The 20,245-nt window shown below is 32.8% G+C and overlaps 1 protein-coding gene across 1 annotated transcript; it reads left to right on the plus strand.

The window, feature by feature from the left end:
* Window positions 1–1,279: 1,279 nt before the first annotated feature.
* LOC127732047 (uncharacterized) lies at window positions 1,280–8,659 on the plus strand. Its single transcript, XM_052241084.1, has 4 exons — window positions 1,280–1,350; window positions 2,422–2,457; window positions 6,759–6,834; window positions 7,890–8,659. Exons 3-4 carry the CDS (start codon window positions 6,785–6,787, stop codon window positions 8,461–8,463), a joined length of 624 nt encoding a protein of 207 aa, XP_052097044.1. The 5' UTR covers window positions 1,280–1,350; window positions 2,422–2,457; window positions 6,759–6,784; the 3' UTR covers window positions 8,464–8,659.
* The last annotated feature ends 11,586 nt before the right edge of the window (window positions 8,660–20,245 follow it).

Raw genomic sequence — 20,245 nt, forward strand, 5'->3', positions numbered from 1 at the left:
AAGAGAGAGAGAAATGGAGAGAGAATGAGAGTGAGAGAGAATATTGTGGTGAGTTTTCAATACAATTCATCTAGACATTGATTTCTACCTCAGTATAGTAAATACAGCATTTTCATTTATAACATATATAACATTAAATGAAAAGTATATACATTTTTGTACTTATATAAGTAATCTATCAACAATATTCCATTCTCTGTGATAGCAGCCGCCATATTGACTTGCTGAAATCACAAAAAATAATGAGTCAGTAGATTTACGAATAAATCAATGGAATAGAAAATAAAACAAGACCAACATAAAAAACTCCATTTTAATGCGATATTATCCGTTTCCATGGTTCACGTAACGGAACGACCTTCAGCTGTTGTGTTTTCATGTGTATTACGTCATTTAAAACGCACTAAAGGACTTTTGCTGAATTTTATTTGATTTTGATTTTGCACATTTCTCCGAGCTGTAATGCTTTATTCGTTATGCATTGGAATAATAATAAAGGTTCTGTATTCTTTTTTCAATTTCAATTTTTAATACAACAAAATCGGCGTAGCGTTTGCAAATAGTTTACGATACATGTGAATTTTCATGGGAGGTATATAATAACAGCAATTACTATGTATATCTCTGAGTCTGGGCTTATTATAAATTTATCGATAACTTTATCACGGTTTTGTTTACAAATCGAAACAAGCAGACAAAGATAATCTTAGCCGTATTTGGCACAACTTTTTGGAATTTTGGGTCATCAATGCTCTTCAACTTGTACTTGTTTGGCTTTCTAACAATTTTGATCAGAGCGTCACTGATGAGTCTTATTTAGACGAAAAGCGAGTCTGGCGTATTAAATTATAAGCCTGGTACCTTTGATAACTATAATCATATAAGAATCAGATATAACAAATGACGAAACAATTTCTTATGTATATAACCGAACATTAAATTAAGAGCAATATTTTAAATCAATATGGGACAAATCAGCATAAATGTGGCAACTCATGTTTAGAAAAAGCACGTGTTTACTTTTCCACGTACCCAAGGTTTAAAATGTGTGCAAAAAAAAATGCCATCATAGAAAACATGATAGAAGTGGTGTAAAAATCAAAAATGTTGAACATGATGATTTGCCGAATAAATACAGATTAGAAATCAAAATGTTTAAAAAACATCTTAAAATTTAGATTATATACTTTCTACTGAGCTTGATTTTATGACAGATCGAATAAAGTTAGAACCAATAAAAGATTCGTGGACTTTTGATCCATTAGTTTGTTGATTTTACAGACACTCAAATAGATCTTCAGGAGGAACCAATCAAAAACACTATTTCAAACCATGTGTGTCGGTCTGAAGGTAAGATACGTTCACTGTAGCAGCAATAAATGTCATGTGTTATGTTAGTGTAAAGTAAAACAACAAATATATCATATAGGTAAGCGAGATTTTGTTTTTGTTTTTATTCAGTGTACAGAAAAAATAATTTTCTAGTCTTTTGGATTAGTTAAAAGCAAAATCAGACATAACATTACTTCTGCTTGTATATTCTATGACATGTAAAAATAAAAAAAATATTTTTTTATAAATTCAGGGTAACACTAAAAAAATTAGGATATATATGAAATAGATTATTTTGTTTACGGTCATGGTTATCAGTGGTTAACGTAAGACAGTTCTCACGTGATGAACGATGATAAAATTAAACTTCCTGACGGTGTGAAATATGAATAAATTTTGACTTGGATGGAGAGTTGTCTCATTGGCACTCATACCCCATCTTCTTATATCTATATATGATGTTGAAGATGGTATTAAACGTCCTGTGTGAAAAGTAAAAGCACAAAAATACTGATCTCCGAGGAAATTTCTAAACGTAAAGTCATAACGCAAATGGAACAATTGAAAAGCTCAAATACACCAAACAAATGGACAAGAACTGTAATTTTCCTGACTTGGTATAAGCATTTTCTTAAGTAGAAGATGGTGGATTAATCTTTGCTCTACAACCAGCCAAACCACCCACCTGCTTAACTGTCGCATACAATTCCATCACATTGACAACGATGTGTGAACAAAACAAACAGACACAAAAATGTCAAAAAAGGGGTACAGCAGTAATTGTTAGGCATACATCTTCCCAATATATATCATATCATTTCTGCAATAAACAAGTAATTTGACATTGACAAAATTGCTGCAATAATAGTAGAAACCAGTGTCGACAAAACAAACTTAATCCGATGGATAGTAATTAAAATCGACACAATAGGATTGATTTTCAGTTGTCATTTGCGAACTTGTGTGTTTGTATCTTTGTAAGTATTTTTTTTTTGTAAATGTGTAATAGCGTTTTCCTTCGAGTTATACTTCATTATAGCCCCTCAATTTCTTTATCCTGTTTGTTAATTGTGTGAATTTGACTTTTAGACCCTGATACAGAAGATACAGACAATCAGAGTTCAGGTAAAATGTCAATACGAAATTAACTGAATATGAATGTTTCAAAGACAGATATTTCTTAATTCCATAATTTTTATACAATATATGTTATGTAAATTTTGAAGGCTCATTTTTGTTGTTTTATAAAGATGTGGTGCATAAATTCAGGACAAACAATTCCTGCATATCTTTGGCAAAATTAAAGACAGAACAACAACGTTTATACGGATGCTTTTCATCTTTAGTTAATGTCACAATAAACCCATCAGTACGATGCCAAGACGGCCTCTAACATGATTTTCAGTTGGCTAGATTCCGATCAAAGAAACAAAAGAAAATGTCGTTCTTAAGAGAGGGGCGAAAGATACCAGAGGGACAGTTGTCCCACTTTATATTATAACCTCGTTGATTAATTTTATATGATGAGGTAATATGGATCACACCAATTGCATTTAACCTGAAATAGAAAATCTATTGCAAAACATGATCATTGAATGTTTTCAGTATGGTATTCAGCCGATTGGCTGCTTTGAAATAGTTGGTGTTACAGTTGAAAACGAATTTATTCTATCTGTTGTACTAATATTTTGGGGTCTTTATAGCCTGTTGTTAGGTGTGAGCCAAGTCTTCGTGTTTAAAGCTGTGTTTTGATCTATAATGGTTTACTTTTTCCTAATTGTGACTTGGATGGAGAGTTGTCTCATTGGCACTCATACCACATTTTCTTATTTAAATACAATAAGTATGTCTTCATTTCTTCCGTATGATTTGTCACAAAATAGGACTTAATCAAGACACAGGCAATTTACTGATGTTCACATTTCATAAATCGATTATGCCGACAATCCATGGACACATACACACATGATATGCAGAAATGACATGACATCCGAAATGATCGCGACCGGATGAGTCGACATACATACATGTAGGTTATATCTCCTGATTACTCGCCATTAAAATCGCAACATAGTCAAAATGTCATAAACGGGGAAAAGGATACAATTGTGCAATTCCAGATTCGACCCTTATTTAAGTGTCAGTCGATGAGTATGTATTTACACCATTTGTTTTCGCCAAAAAACATTAAAATCAGTACACGATGACTTCAAACATGGGACACATACACAATACCTTGCAATGAAGATTTCTGGAAGTTTCCGAGAGCTGAAAGTAGTTCATTTGATGATTACAAATTATGCCAAATATTGGTTCATATGCATTTTTATCGCATACACTGCAAATTGCAAGAGAAATCAACAATCAGGTAAAACGTGGTCATGTGACTTGCCCAAAACAAGCTTTACAACAATAATCTTAGGAACCAGATTTGAAATATAACTGCGCTAAGAAATGCGTTTTTTTCCTGATTCACCTTCACTTGTTGCCATTGACATATCTTAATCTGGGGACAGACCTCTTTTGATTATAAAGGAAGAAGAAGAAACAATAGCTCTAACGGCAGGAACAATGTCCCTGGTTACATATTCCATAGCAGTCAATTAAAAAAAATAAAGGCGTCCAAAAACCTTTAAATAATCTTTATTAACTATTGTTTGCATCAAAGTGTAATTTTTAAAAGAATGATTTTCTCTCTTGAAATTCTGAACTCAAAACAGGTCTGATTTAATACACTACAAACCAGTAAAAGTCTGAAATGGCCTATATTTGTACTCGACTGTACTGATTTTTACTCGACCAGTCTGAATTGGTCTGAAATTTACTTGATAATACTCGACTGTAGTCTGAACCATACTTAACAGTCTGAACTTGTACTCGACCAGTACTTAACCATTTTATTTTCGTCTGAACCATGCTCGACCTAGTCTGAACCATGCTCGACCTAGTCTGAACCATACTCGACCTAGTCTGAACCATACTCGACCTAGTCTGAACCATACTTGACTAAGTCTTAACCAACTTAGACCTAATTTTTGTATCTATCTATTGTATTTCATCAATTTAGGATTCCGAACTGTTTTTAACAGCTATTTCCCCTGGCTAGAAATTTGAACAACAATTTGAAATTTAAAATGTATTCAATATGGCATTGAAACCTAAATTTCACAATAAACATAATATAAATTCAACACCATATTTATCAACACTTACATATATATATCACCTTTAAAATAAAAATAAAACAAGCTGATCAAATAATCTTAAAACTGAATTGTGACTAATATTTTCAATGTTATTCAAATTTTTTTTGAATGTTTCAGATATATTTTATGGTTACTGGACAATTTTCACCATTTACTTAAGCCTTGTATAGATTTATGGTGTCAGTTGAGTGTAGTTAATAATGCAGTGAACATTTTTTTTATTAAAATATATTTAAAATAGTATATAAAGCAACTTAATAAATTTTAAAAATCACACCTTTGTTTTGTAAAACCAAGAATTTAATATAATCATGATAATAGAACTTCCATAGCAATCCTTGATAACCATTTAAAAAAGGAAATGTGTTCCAAAGTTGCAGAAAAAATTTATTTCAATTAAATTTAAATAACTTTTGTCAAAATTAAAGACATGGCATACAAGAAGCACTTTAAATAGGTTTAATTACCTCAGTACATGTGTGTTTTACAGGTAAAAAGAAAGCCCAGTTTTTCTTAAACTCGTGTATTACTTATCTAGTGAATTCAAAAGGCCTTGCGATTTAAGTTTTACAGGATGTTGCAATTTTTAATGAATGCTAATTAGAAATTAATACTCTCTGACCAGGTGTGATCTTTTAAATGAGTTTGCCACAAGCAGGAGGTATTACTTTATACTTTACCACTAATCAGAAGAACAATTTTATCTATTTCTTTAATTTTTTTATCCCTTTTTTGATATATATTATATATAATATATCCCAAATCATAATAAGAATAGATATTTTTCTAATATGAGGTTAAACAATTTCAGAGATTTTTTGGCTGTTGTTGCCTCATTAAAAAGATAATTATATAACTATTGTATGTAACCATGAAACCTATATAGTTTTTCTTTAGGAATTTAGGAAAATTAAGTTAAAAAAAAACAAAAAAACACATGCCAATCAAGAAGCACCTTAATAAGGTTTCATTACCCTCAGTAAAGGTGTGGTTTTTAGTTAAAAGAAAATCTTTTTTTTTAACAAAACTCTAAAACTTTAAAATTAATATAATTAAATTATTATATAAGATAATTTAATTTAACTATCTCTATTTGATAAATCTGAGAATCATGTAAGGATGACAAAATATGTTTTTATATATATCTTTATTTTAAATTTATTGTGGCTGTTGTCATGTCAGAAAAAAAGAAATTAATTTTAACAACTGAAATTAGAAAAAAAGTATAGGTTTTTTGGTCAAGTATGCTTCAGACTGGTCGAGTATTGTTCAGACCTTTGGTCGAGTATGGTTTAGACTGAAAAAATTGGTCGAGTACAGGTCGAGAATGGGTTAAGACTGTTTCAGACTGGTCGAGTAATAGTTCAGACTATTTTCAATGGCAAAGATAAGGGTCAAGTACAAATCAGTACGGTCGAGTATGGTTAAGACTTGGGTCGAGTAATGTCGAGTAAAATTCAGACCAATTCAGACTGGTCGAGTAAAAATCAGTACAGTCGAGTACAGAAATAGGCCATTTCAGACTTTTACTGGTTTGTAGTGATTTAGAATTGCATCTACGAAATATATTTAGATTTTTCGGTTTCTACTTGAATAATCAATACGAATTCCTTCTTAAAAAGTGAAGACGTTAGTTTCTTTAAACACACGATATTGTTTGTTTCGCAAACCAAGTACACAAAGGTGACCGTAAACATTTGAGCCTTTAAGGTATATTAAGCTACTGTTTTAAAGACTTAATTCGTTTGTAACAGATTCCACTCATTTAGAAATAGTATTTGTGCATGTTATTTCCCTTGTTGTTTGTTAACGAGAACTCGACTTATTAAAGAAAGAAAAGAGGTTGAATTGTATTTTTTTTTCATTTTCATTTGACGTAGAGGGGATAATGTTCTTTGCACTGATGTCTCCTTTAAATACCTTGCAATATAGATACAACTCTCTACCACGCGATCTTAAGAGTTATTTGATCATAAGAAATTAGTATCTTTTTAAAGGATTACGAAACTTACATGTCTACTTGCATTATTCAAATATACACTATGTACGCTTCTCTGTTTGAAAATAATCAATCACATGCACGTTATAAGGTACTCTAAAACTTTCAATGTATTATAAATGTATAAAGAAGAAGAAAAAGAAACATGATTGCCAATAAGACATCTGGAGATGACGTAAAAGATTCGCTATACTATTATTATGAAATATATTTTAATTTAGGTATAATTGCTGGAACAGTAACATCGATGTTGGTGATTGGGGTTGTCGTAGTTATAGTTATATTCACATATAGAAGGTTTGTATAATTTTGTCATTTATAGTTTAGTATACACAATTTTAAGCCTGTTATCTATGATGAGGTTATATAATTCACTTATTTTTGCTACAATATTTTTTGTGTACTAGTTTTTGAGAGTTCTTTGTACTATAAGGTATGTAAAAATATAAATACATGCATTACTGTGAATGTTCATTAATCATGTTAATTCTATATAGTCCTAAACAATGCATCTGGTATCTACCACAGGCGCTCACACACATTTCCTACTGCTATTGTATTTAAAAAAGGGATTTCATTCCGCATGGTCATGTATGGTGTTATATAAACATCACGAATGTGCATCAATGAACATTTTGTCTATCAGTTAAAAACTTAACCGAACCTTCAAACATACGATTCTCAAGGGCTTAAATTACGATACTTTCAAATCATTAAAAATAGCAATGTTTTGATATAGGATTTATAGTGTTTATCTATCAGAATAAACACATTTATTATCCAACCAATTGTTGGCATGGTACTGGTTATGTTATTCACCTATAATATGATGGAATGATAGCAAGCCCTTAGTGGTTGTGGTTGATTTTCATTTGACAACGACATGATCTTCCGATTAGTTTAAGTGAAGTCTGGAACTGACCAAGCAGTTACTGCTAATAGATCTCACAAAACATGTTTAACTCTGCCTAATCTCGTCGCCTGTTGCAACTCCAAAACCTCTAGCATTTCTTAATCTTGTATATAGTTTAATTTTTGTTCATTTGTTTGTTTGCAGTTGAGTGTGGCCTCCATTTTCGCTGAACTGGTATACATTATCGTTAAGCGCCAGATAAAAACCGGCGTCCGGGGCGGAATTTTATCGCTGTGTTAAAAACCCATTGTAGGTCTTATGCTCTTTTTCCTGCACTTCGATCGGGTTGTTGTCTCTTTGACATATGCCTCCCAAGTTTCCATTCCGTATTTAAAATGTAAAAAATGTTTTAGACACGTCACAAACATGGAGTTTTAATCAAATGTTAATATTCTGAATTATATCGTTGTAATGTAAAATGATCATTAAATAATTTCAGATTCAACTTTAAATCCCCGAAACGTAAGGCTAATCGTAGTGAAAGAGACCCACCTACGAATAATATGTATAGACTGGAAAAACATTCAGAGGCTCTAAGTAACGCAATTGACATGACAGTAAGTCCAAACTCCTTTACAAAGCCTCCATCAGCTAATAATACAAAGGTACATGTACAGAAGGCAGCAGAAGAGGAAAATGTTGATGCATCCGATCTTACAGAGAAAACAATCAATGCTATTGCAAATCCAGGATACAACGATCTTCAAGTAAAGGTCGATACACAGACCAATCAAAGTGGAGATAAACAAGGTTCAAATTCCTTGGCGAATACGATGACATCTGCTGACTACGGCCTCGCAAAGACAATAACAGACCTAGGTGAAATGAATATTAACACAGATAATACAGACTACGACCATTTAAGTAGTGTACAACTTCAGGAAAAAGACAGTGTGAATGTGTATGACCATGTTCCGAACATAATTGATTCAGATGACACTTATGACCATTCCGCAATAAACATGCATAAATACGAATCTAACAATTATGATCACTTTGATGTTCAAAACTAACAAAACTTGCGTACTGTATGGTATTATCTCTACGGGTTCTTTGTCATTTATATACTCTATTTCGTAAGGTGTCACGATATTTTTTTCCGTTCATTTTGTTTTTCTGTTATGATTCAGTATGGTCAATTGGTATAGCATGAGTAATACTATCAACTGTTTTGACGTTTAAAGAATCAAATTAAAGTTACTTGATATGTCAGAAAACAATGTTCAAGATAATTCATCTGTGTCATTAGCTATGTCGGCTAACACGGCCTGGGTATTGTTGCAACTACCTACATTTTGACAAAAACACAAATCAGGGCAAACACATACATCCTTGAATGATTATTCTCCTTAAACGTACAAATAAGATTATTGTAGGATGTCTTATGCCATTTGTCCCTCAAAGAAAACTGGCTCCAGCTTGTCATTTTGCACAACCAAATGCACACGGTGAGCCATTATTTGGGTTGGCCAAATTTGCCGCCACCAAAACTTTGCTTTGCCACATAGCACGTAGTACGTGTTGTTAGAATACTGATTCACATGGCGGAAGCTTTATAATACTTTTATCTATACTTATAGTCAAATGATGTCTCAGCAAATTTAAATTATTGTACGATTTCTTAAATTTGTATTTCGAGTCGTATAAAGCAGTATTAAACACACTAGCAGCAACTATCAATATCTTCCTGTGTTAAGGCTACAGATAAAGGAAGCGGCTCGGTTTCGTCCTTCGGAGGTTGAATACTGACTTTTGACTGATGCCAAAAAAAATTGAAGTGGAATCACACCCACTCAAGGCATAAACGATCGGCAGAATACCGGTTACAACTGGATCAAAACACGAAATAATAGCGTAATCTGGTATTAATCGTCTGTTATCCTTCAAGCTGCCAATTCTAATTCTGCATTGACGTCATTTGCGGCCTTAACACCATCTCCAATAGAAATATCGATAGCAAATACAATGCTAGATTAACCCTGTTCTTGTTGAGCAGCGAACACAAGTAGTGCTTCTCACGTTTAGCCTTTAGGTTAGAGGAATAACAGTAGGTCTTACTAATTTTATTTGGTAAAAAAGTCTGGTACATTGTCAAAATCGATGACATTACAAGAGACTTTTTATAACGAATACGGTCTCTGTCTATAGTTTCAACTTCTCTTTCAAACGCCAAATCATATGCGTATTTATTAGTGTATTTTGTTCTTTGTGTCAAGTATGTTCAAACAAACCACATTATAAACTGCATTATTGAGCAAATTCTCTTGCTGTAGTTGATAAATCATTTCAGCGTCGCATGCTCTAGCATCAGCATCTTTTAGATTTGCAAACCTTTCAACAGATGCAATACTATGTTATGTTATCACCTTTTTATGAGATAGTTTCTTGCAAAAAATACACTTTGATGTATTGAGAGGATGAACATTATTTTCAGACAGCAAAAAAAAAAAAGATAAATAAGGCGTTGTATCTTGTGCTTCCTTTTCAGCCGAAGAATGTGCTTACTTGTGCAGCTTTATTACACGACCTATAAAACTAAATACGGTTGATTCAGTTCCTGTATTATTTCAGAATTCATTTAAAAAACGAACAAATCATCACGTCTCTTTGCTGCAGCATTCATCAGATATTATTCGTCCAGATTCTGTTAATATAATTAATAGTTCATCAACTGCAGATAATGCATATGTAAACACCAATTACAACTCACCTTTTCTTTGCACCGTGCGGAACCAGTTTTAATGAGACAGTGAAATTGTCCATTGTACTTGAATACAAAACAAACCAAACACACCTGAAAACGAAACGAATCCTACAATGATATTCACTTTCTCTGTTAAACATGTTAAATTTAACATAAACGAATAAACTACAATACCAAACAACATAAAAAAAATCACAAGGCTTCGAAATTCTAAAATGAACAAGAACGCAGCTTGATAATGACTACAAATGACATTCGTTTAAGGGCATACGATACAGTTACGGGGGAGATAATGACGTCGCTAACGTAAAATGTTATTATTCACGACGTCAATCTGTGAGATACCGAGAAAAGATGCTTTTTTCGACTGATTTTTATCATTCAGACTGATTTAACTTGAAAACGAGTTCATTGACCCCTCTTTTTGGCTTGATTATGTACGAAGATTATTTGTGGCAATTTTTATGAACAAATTACCGATGGATTTTTTTTAAACTAGATAAATATACAGGAAAAAATGCCGTGTTTTTACTAAAATCAAGATAATGTAATAAAAACGAACTATTTCTAAAGCATTGTTATACAAATTCAAAGTTCACTTATGTAGAGAAGATATTCCGAATGTTGTTACAAAAATCCGCTTGCGTTTATCTTTTGAAACAAAAAAGTTTGGTATGTCTTTCTAGAGGATAGAAATGTCAAAGAAACCGACATTTCAAGTAAATGTCTAAAATTTCAACCAATTTATCTCTAAAGGTAGCACATGAAGGTATATTTTTTATTACATATTTTAATTGACTAGGTGAAAATTAGCTTGTATGCAAACTTCCGTCAAAGATTCATCGTGGAATCAAAACTGTATCGTATGCCCTTAATAGCGTATTACTAGAAACCACAGCAGTGTCGGTTAATGTGTGACAAATATCCGGACTCGAAATCCTCATAAAAAGCAGATATTTAGCCAAATATTTATCTTCTTACGAATTAACTAAAAAAAGTAAATCGGGTCGATTGAAGTATTATACGGCAGTTTTACTGTTGTACCTTTAAAACACACCTTTACTGCACGTGCAAATAATGCTAGGTAAAACACGAGGATTTGTCGGTGCTATTTTTAACCATTTTCAGATGCATTGTGCTTTATATATAGGAATACTTAAAATGCCCTTGTAGTGTATGAGGTTCAAGAGTAACTGTATTTACCACATTCGTTCACAAATTATATTTAGAAGGTGTAAGTTATGAGATTTGTCTACCGAATCAGCATTAAGGTATTCGTTGCAAGTTGAGTAACGTTAGTTACGGCTGTTTTTAACGTCGTTTTTCTAAAGCTGAATAATCGATAGACAACTTAAGACATTAAAATTGCATGAATTATTTAGGTAATTTAAACTCTTTAACAAAGCGACTTTTTCAATATTCGCCTCTCCACTATATATCTATCTACCTAGATTGAATATTTTTTTTAATTTTGAAATGGCTGTATATTTTATTTGTTTATAAATGTTCCAATCAAATTAAAATACATTGTTAATTTAAACGGGTTCAAACAGATTTACTTATACAATACATTAACTAGGGGAGCATTGACTTTAGATTTGTCAAAATTGTTATGTGCTCGTTTAACTGCACTAAGTACCGGGCATTGAGAAGATTAGTAAACATTTGTTTTATATCAGAGGTTTTTATCTCTCAATCGAATTTATGAAAGATGAAGTATCTTTTTATATATACTGTGGATTCCTTTGCTTTCTTGGGTACCAATTTTCGTGGATTAAGGAAAACTTGCATATTCGTGGATATTAAATTTCGGGGTTTTGCTGAAGTCTGCATACAAACCTATAGAAAATTCATCATTCGTTGAACATTTAATTTCGTGGTTTAACTGTACCAACGAAATCCACGAAAATTGGTATCCAACGATTAATAATGACTCCACAGTATATACTGATTTTTAGGTGTTAGTATAAGAAACTCGTGATAAAACAAGCGTTCCATTAGTTGTAAGCGTTGTCTGCATTTTAAAAAAATGAACAAAAATGAACTCTCAACCGAAAATTACTTCAGATGTTTTATCATTAGGCTAAACACATATGCCTGTGCTGTTTCAAAATTACATAAAAAATATCATCAGGATGACAACGTTGAGAAATCCGAGTATGCTACTAAACAAATCGGGGTTCCTGATGACACTGTTTTTACTTTGAATATACAGAAGGGCGTAAATATCACAGTAGACTCTCTTGACCAGTGCTCGATAAACGGTTCTTCATTGATTTAAACATTTAAATAAAAGTTTCAAAACAACATTGGTTTTGTTTTGACTTGTGCGTCTGTGACTCTATCGATATACACGTATTAATTGATAGATAGGAGTTGGATTGGGGAATTGTGAAATTTAGCAAAAGAGAATAGTAAAATCAAGTCAAATTGTGCTTCCCAGCTACTAGTACTGTGATAACCTATGAATCGAGATGGGTAAGATGTAGGCTAAGACGTTGTCAATACATTCAGTTACTTTAGAGAAACTACTTCTACAGAAGGAAAGGACGTTATGTCGTTTGCATGTTCGTTATTTGCCTAAACAGAAAGCGATTTTGTATCATTTAAAAAGCACAGTAAATTACAGTAAATGTAAAACGTCTTTCGCTTGTCCATCTACTTAAACAGTTGTGACGACTTTTCCAATTTTTGTTTCTTTCAGAATTGTACCTTATTATGCGCGAGCTTAAATAACCAGTATGGCTCTAACCTTCGATTCAATTAGACACATTGTACGTGGCAGCTAACCTTCTAGTTACCAGATTAAACGCTGCTTTTAAAGATTTAAAAGCGCAAGCTCTATATGTATATATGTTTGACTCTAAAGTGTGATGGGTCGCAGGAGTACGATAGTCATGCGATGGTTAGATGCACTTAAGTGTGATGGTTCGTTCTATCTAATGGAACATTCTACATTCCGATGCCGCGATACACTAAAAAGATATTTCTGCGAAAGTATGGACGTTAAAAAAAAGAAACACATGATCCCAATTCGGATCTTTTTTGGTCGAAGCTAGAAGAGTTTGCATCTACAGGAGGTATTTCTATACAATCATCCACAGTAACAGGAATGCAAAACTTTGATCCCGCTGTTAGTAACGTATAGACTTTAAACCAAAGTCAGCTTCATCGTTAAAGAGTGAAACGGTTAGATACACCAACTGTCAAAATATTTAATTCGTTTAAATTTGATTAAGAAACTCCTTCTATGCTTGTAACCCCATGTCACTTACTCGTGAAAATAAAATTTACTTTTTTATCTGATTGAATTATTTTATGAAACAATTTTTTATAATATGGTCTGTCTGTTAAAGAGATGGAGTTTCGTGAACAAGATTGATTGATTGTTACTGTTTGAACGCCACTTTTAAGCGCCACATTTTCGACTATTTCATAAATGCCAGTTTTTATTGGTAGAGGAAGACGGAGTGCCCAGGAGAAAACCACCGACCTTCAATAAGAAAACTGACAATCCTAGTCAATTAAGATTTGAGTCGAGTGCACCAGCACGTGCGGGGTTCGAACTCACAACCTCAGTGGTGACTGGCTAGTGATTACAGTAGTAGAACTACTTTGATCACTTGGCTACCGAGGCCCCTCTCGTGAATAAGACAGTAACATAATGACCAGACGTGTAGTATAACAATATGACTACCAATAAGACAAGTCTAAGTACATTTGTAGATACGTTCATTATGATGTTAAACACGTTAAATTTAGGATGTAATTCCAAATTACGGTTTTTATTGACAATTCATGGTTTTCTAAACATTGAAATGAGTTATTCAAGAACCGGTACAATCTCATAATTATGAGTTTGTTTAAGGTTAATGCTTTTATTTCATTACATTAAACTGAAAAACGCTGCGGACGCATGAAATTATGAACAAGTAGTTTTCATTTATCAAACATAACATCTTAAGAACAGCCGTCATCGAAAAACAACCACTTCACTATATGCACAGGACCAGGTTCTATGACAGATACATACTGAATTTGGATGACCGGGTCCTATGACAGATACATACTGAATTTGACGGACCGGGTCCTTTAACAGATGCATACTTAATTTGGCGGACCGGGTCCTATGACAGATACATACTGAATTTGGCGGACCGGGTCCTATGACAGATACATACTGCATTTGGCGGACCAAGTCCTATGACAGATACATACTGAATTTGGCGGACCGGGTCCTATAACATATACATACTGCATTTGGCGGACCGGGTTCTATGACAGATACATACTGAATTTGGCAGAATAAAATATGTTTTTTAAACTTACTGTTTAAAGTAAAAATTATTCGAAATACTAAGGATTTTCTAATCCCAGGCATAGATTACCTTAGCCATATTTTGAACAACTTAATTGTAATTTTGGGTCCTCAAAGGGATGATTTCAACTTCACCATTTGGAACTCTTGGTTTAATAGCTTCCTTGTGAGCAGCAATCCTCTATCAAGGAAATCATGATAGGAAATACAAGCCCGGGAATATCGTATCAGTTGGGAGATATAGAAAGTGTATACAAAGAGGGACGAAAGACACCAGAGGGCCAATCAAACTCATAGATCGAAAACAAACTGACAATGTCATGGCCAAAAATAAATAGACAAACAGACAACTAATAGTACAGATGACACAACATAGAAAACTAAAGACCAAGCAACACGAACCCCACCAAAAAATGGGGGTGATCTAAGGTGCTCCGGAAGGGTGAGCAGATCCTGCTCCACATGTGGCGCCCGTCGTGTTGCTTATACATGTATTATTTAGGATAAACATGAATGTAACACAATCATATTGTAGGTAAATTAAGGCAATGCATTTTCAAATCTCGTTAATCTAGGTAAATGACAGAAATCGAGGTAACAAACAAGCTTAAGAAACTGAGAAATCACATGGACTTAAAAGAAACAAGACAAGTTGCGTCGACAGAGCAATCGCCTCTTGCTTTTCACGAATCACACGCCATGTGAACCTACCATCGGTACGAATGTTATAATCACGATTAAGATAAAACTGGTTGAATTGTGAATTGTAAATTGACCAGACGACTTTACAGGTGTCTAAAGGTCTATTTTCTATCATATCCTTAGTCAGTTTATACATCAACACGTTGTATCGGTCGACCGATTCTTGATAGTTACCAAAAAACGTATTAAGTGTCGACTTTAGTATTTCTGCATCATACCTCTGTTTCACGTGGTGACCACACTACACAGTTAATGAGGTCCAAGATATGTGAACCTGCGCGAGTGTAACGTATTACCTGAGATATGTAAACGATATTTGATATAGCAGAGGGTATGTTACTGCTGATAATTTGGAAGTCGAAAATAGATGCGCAAAACACAACATAAGAAACTAAAGACTGTGCAACACGAACCGGGCCTTAAAATACGGTGATATCAGGTGATCAGGAAGGGTAAGCAGATACAGCTCCACATGTTGCTCGACATAGTAATACAAACCATTGTGATATCTTGGTAGGTCCCATTCGTGGAAAATAGAGTGGTCCATTTGCATGATTTGTGTAAATATTTACGCTACGGTCAGTATACAAGAAGACCTTCTACTCACGTTAGTGACAATAATCTCAATTTCACTTGAAAATATTATATCATGGAAGTGAGGTTTATTGATTGACACAACATCTTAAATATATATGAAGGTAAATTGAAAGAACTTAGCAAGATTACTTTTCATTTTGTCGTTAGGAATGTTCTGAAAATGTTCTGCTTCATATGATAACATACATATAAAAAAGAAGATGTGGTATAATTGCCAATGAGACAACTCTCCACAAGAGACCAAATGAAACAGAAATTAACAACTATAGGTCACCGCACGATCTTCAACAATGAGCAAAGACCATATCGCATAGTCAGCTATAAAAGGCCCCGAAATGAAAATGTAAAACAAGAAAACTAACGGCCTAATTTATGTACAAAAATTGAACAAAAAACAAATATATAACACATCAACAAACGACAACCACTGAATTACAGGCTCCTGACTTGGGACGGGCACATACATTACATACAGAATGTGGCGGGATTAAACATGTTAGCGGGATCCCAACCCTCCCCCTAACCTGGGACAATCATTTTAAAAAAGGTTTAACCTGTTCAGATGGATACAAATAGAAGAAAATACATCTAACAAAAACACAGAGTGGACGTAGCCGAGTACTTGTATACCCCAACAACAAAAAGACACTAAGTACTGATCTGAGAGTACTCGCAGTTACTGACAGCTAATTCAAAGCTACTAACAACTAATATAAAAATCATGCATCTTAGACCAAATTATCAATCAGTACACATCCAACATCAAATGGATTTAGTGTAAAGACATCATAGACAGTCAGAGAAAAACATGACCTTGTGCAATGCCAAGATATATACAGGTATCGACATATTGTAGATCCATGAATGTGTATATGTATATAACAATAATATTTAGTTTGCTTTTAATTTACAGATAACAAAATCAATATTGATACCAATAAAAACAATATTCAGTGATTTAATTACAGTGTTGAATTGGTAACATTTTAGAATAAGTTTATTTAAAGGATCGATAAGTTTACAAGGATCTACATGTCGGCTAGTAGTCGGTCGTGCAGAATTGGAATACAATAATGTAGCTGAAATATCAATTCATTGAACTGAATATATACGTTGTACATCTAAAAGTCCTAGTTTTTAATTAAGTTATATTCGGTATATTTGGCTTGGAAATTAGTGTGGTTTTCCCCAAATTAGGATTTTGTATGACTCGAATCTATTAAACAACATAATATCAATTTGCGAAAGTCTTGTCGATTGGATGTTTGAGAAGACAGTGATGATATACTTGTTACTAAATTAGAAAAATTACACAATTATGGCGATTTATATGTAATTTCCAACTGATAAAGATAGATGGCGCAATATTTTCTCAAAGTTTATTCTATACAATCACATTTGTCTGCGGTACGATGAAGAGCATATGGGAAAGGAGGAGAAGACGGCTGTTCACTTGGCATGGCAACAACGTCACAATGGTATCGTTGAAAGAATGGTTTGTAATTTAGTTATTTTTTTATAAATGAATTTAAAACGATGTTAAATACATACCAGTGCCTTTCTGTTAAAATCTATTATCAATTTGAACTTTTTTGTATTTTGTTTTATTCCTTCTTTTATACTGGAATAAATAAAAAATCAACGAATATGGGATATCCATCCATGATACGAAAATCCGGACGTGCACAACAACAAGGGTACAAACGCAAAGGAACATCGCTTTTATTGCTGTTCTATATCTTTAAGTCACAAAGACTACATATCAAATGTAAGAACTCTCAAAAGGCTCTTTCATTTCAGTCGAATATTATCTGTATCGTTTCTTTATCGCATAATTGTGACTGGTGACCTGTCCGATACTGATATATGATTATGTTTTTCATTTGTTCATAAAACCCAAAAGATGTTTCAAATGAAGTTATATAAGAGACATTAGTTCAGACACAATTTCATCTTATTAACAAAAAATATAAGTCCTGTTACATGTAACACAATACGAATCGCTTAAAAAATGAACATATTAAAACAGAACGTGAAAGAATTTTTTTTTATTAATCTATGAGCGGTACAGATACATTTTTTCTGTAACGACTATTGTGTAAAACTTAGTGTTATACGACAATTGCCTCAATTGTGGACATGCTGTATGTCCCTTCAGGTTGCGTACTTTGTCTTTTAACTGGGCTTCTATTTACGCGTAATGAAGGCTAAACACAATTGTATGCAATAGACATAAACGTAACCATGCAAAAACAACAACAATTAGACGTAACTGTCTTTGGATATTGCTATAATATTAATCAGTAAATCAGTTAACTTGAATTGCATGTTCGTCTTCTTAATATTTAATTATGTTTATTAGTTATTGATAGCATGGTGATTTGTAGCATGCGAGTAAAATCGTTTTTGTCTCAATGATGTAGTCGTGATATATTCCATTTCGAAACACGTTTGCTAATTACTATCCGTATAGTGCGTCAATTTGAAATAAACATTCCCCATTTAATTACCGTGTAATAACATTCAAACTTATTTTTTAAATTAACTAAACACGGAAGGTCTTCGTCTATTAAACTTATTTTTAGTATGAAACTACAAACGGATGTTTACCAACTTATTCACCTTTTATGAGTCATTCATGCCATATTTTATGACAGGAACAAGTATAAATATACGTACATCATATATTAAGTATAAACTACGTTTGATTGATTTTGAAATGTTTAACATTATCATTTAAAGCAGTTGTATGACAAATTTCAAATTTTCTGTACAATTTTGTTTTCAAAAAGTTATAATTAATAGTAAAATGTAAATTCAAATTAAGTTTTTATTACTGGATTGATACATTTTTTAATAATCTCTAAGCTAGCATCTGCTTTATAGCTAGTATCTCGTTGTTTGCCCGTACCAGTTATATAATCCACAGAAACATTGCCATAATAAAGTTAATCAGATAACCCTGTTTATTCCCTTTTTATCATGAATATCTTCATTTATACATTTGATATATTCCTCTTTGACAGTCTATTCTAAGCAAGTTTAACTTTTCTTTTTTCTTTGCAAATAACTATTCTGTATAGTCAGTTACTTGTTTAATACGACCGTAAATTACATGTATAATTTTTCTCTATATCATTATTACAGTATGTACTATCATCTTTAAAAACTTTTATATCGTGTCTTGTCAATATGTCATCAACTACAAAAACTTTTCTGTAGGCTTCAATCAAATGATGTAGCAAAATAAGATTAAAACGATGGTTTTGTCTTGTAGAACGAAATTTTATAGTTCTAGGTGATGTTGTACCTTAACGTGATTGTCCAAAGAGAGCTCAAAAACAAGTTCAACCCTCAACATTATTAATTTAAAAGTAAATCTCCTGTGCCAAGATCCTGTAATTCAGAAGTAATTGTTTTTATTTGTCAGCAATATTTTTTTTGTTCGTTGTTCTGTCCTCAATCAGGTTGATACTTTTCTTTTATTGGTATATCACATTTCCTCATACCAGGGTCTTTTAGCTTACTATACAGTATTGGATATTTCCATTGTCGAGAGTACTATTATCGAATACATCCTCATCCTTTTGTCTCTGTTAGATAGTTGACTCATTTTCGAAAATGAATTTCCTTGTAGTTCATCACTCATAACATAGAAATAGAAGAACACAAAACTATCATACGAGATTTGCTTGATTATATATACATTTTATATCATATTACATATCAAATATATGCAGGGTATACGATACCTTGCCTACAACAAGGTTTATAATTATGAAACAACCAACACCCATACAATGTTTTGTACGTGTTGGATAGACATGTAGTAATTTTTTCTAACTTTGGAGAACCACGAAAAAACCTGACAAACAGCCAAGTATCGTTTTATCATATGTACAATGCAAATGTATAATTTTTAAAAAGTACGACAGGTACGTTGAACATCAAAGGTACATGTTAGATAACCTGACATGAAATTAAAACCAAAGGACAAACAACAGTATAAAACACAACATAGAAAACTCAAGAATGAGCAACAGGAATCCCAACAAAAAACCGGTCGTGATCTCAAGTGCTCTATAAAGGTAAATTACGTATCAATAGAGCACTAGTGCGGATGACCTTCATTCCAATAACCAACTTGCAGAAACCAAGAACAAGATATAGTTCACATAAAAAATGTTAACACAACACTATTTGCAATAACTTAAAAAAAAGATAGAGAATACATGTATCATAAGGACATAAAACGGTTAACAGACGATACACAGCACACGATTCTAACTAATGATATGGTGTTACAATACAAGAAGCAAGATCACTTCGTGCAAATGAAAACACAAAGCAAATGTTCTATTCTTTCTTAACACAAGTTCAAGACGGTGCCAATCGTGGTTTTTATGATGTTGATAACACTAAAATATTCCATTGTAAGCAGTATCATAATTATTGTAAAGACTACGAGACACAA

Source organism: Mytilus californianus, unplaced genomic scaffold (assembly GCF_021869535.1).
Source record: "Mytilus californianus isolate M0D057914Y unplaced genomic scaffold, xbMytCali1.0.p SCAF_22, whole genome shotgun sequence".
Taxonomy (NCBI): domain Eukaryota; kingdom Metazoa; phylum Mollusca; class Bivalvia; order Mytilida; family Mytilidae; genus Mytilus; species Mytilus californianus.

Excerpts from the sequence above, each read along its gene's own strand:
- LOC127732047 (XM_052241084.1), top strand. The coding sequence starts at position 6,785 with ATGTTGGTGATTGGGGTTGTCGTAGTTATAGTTATATTCACATATAGA. Across the intron at positions 6,835-7,889 it reads GTTATATTCACATATAGAAG|ATTCAACTTTAAATCCCCGA; the intron begins GTTTGTATAATT and ends AAATAATTTCAG.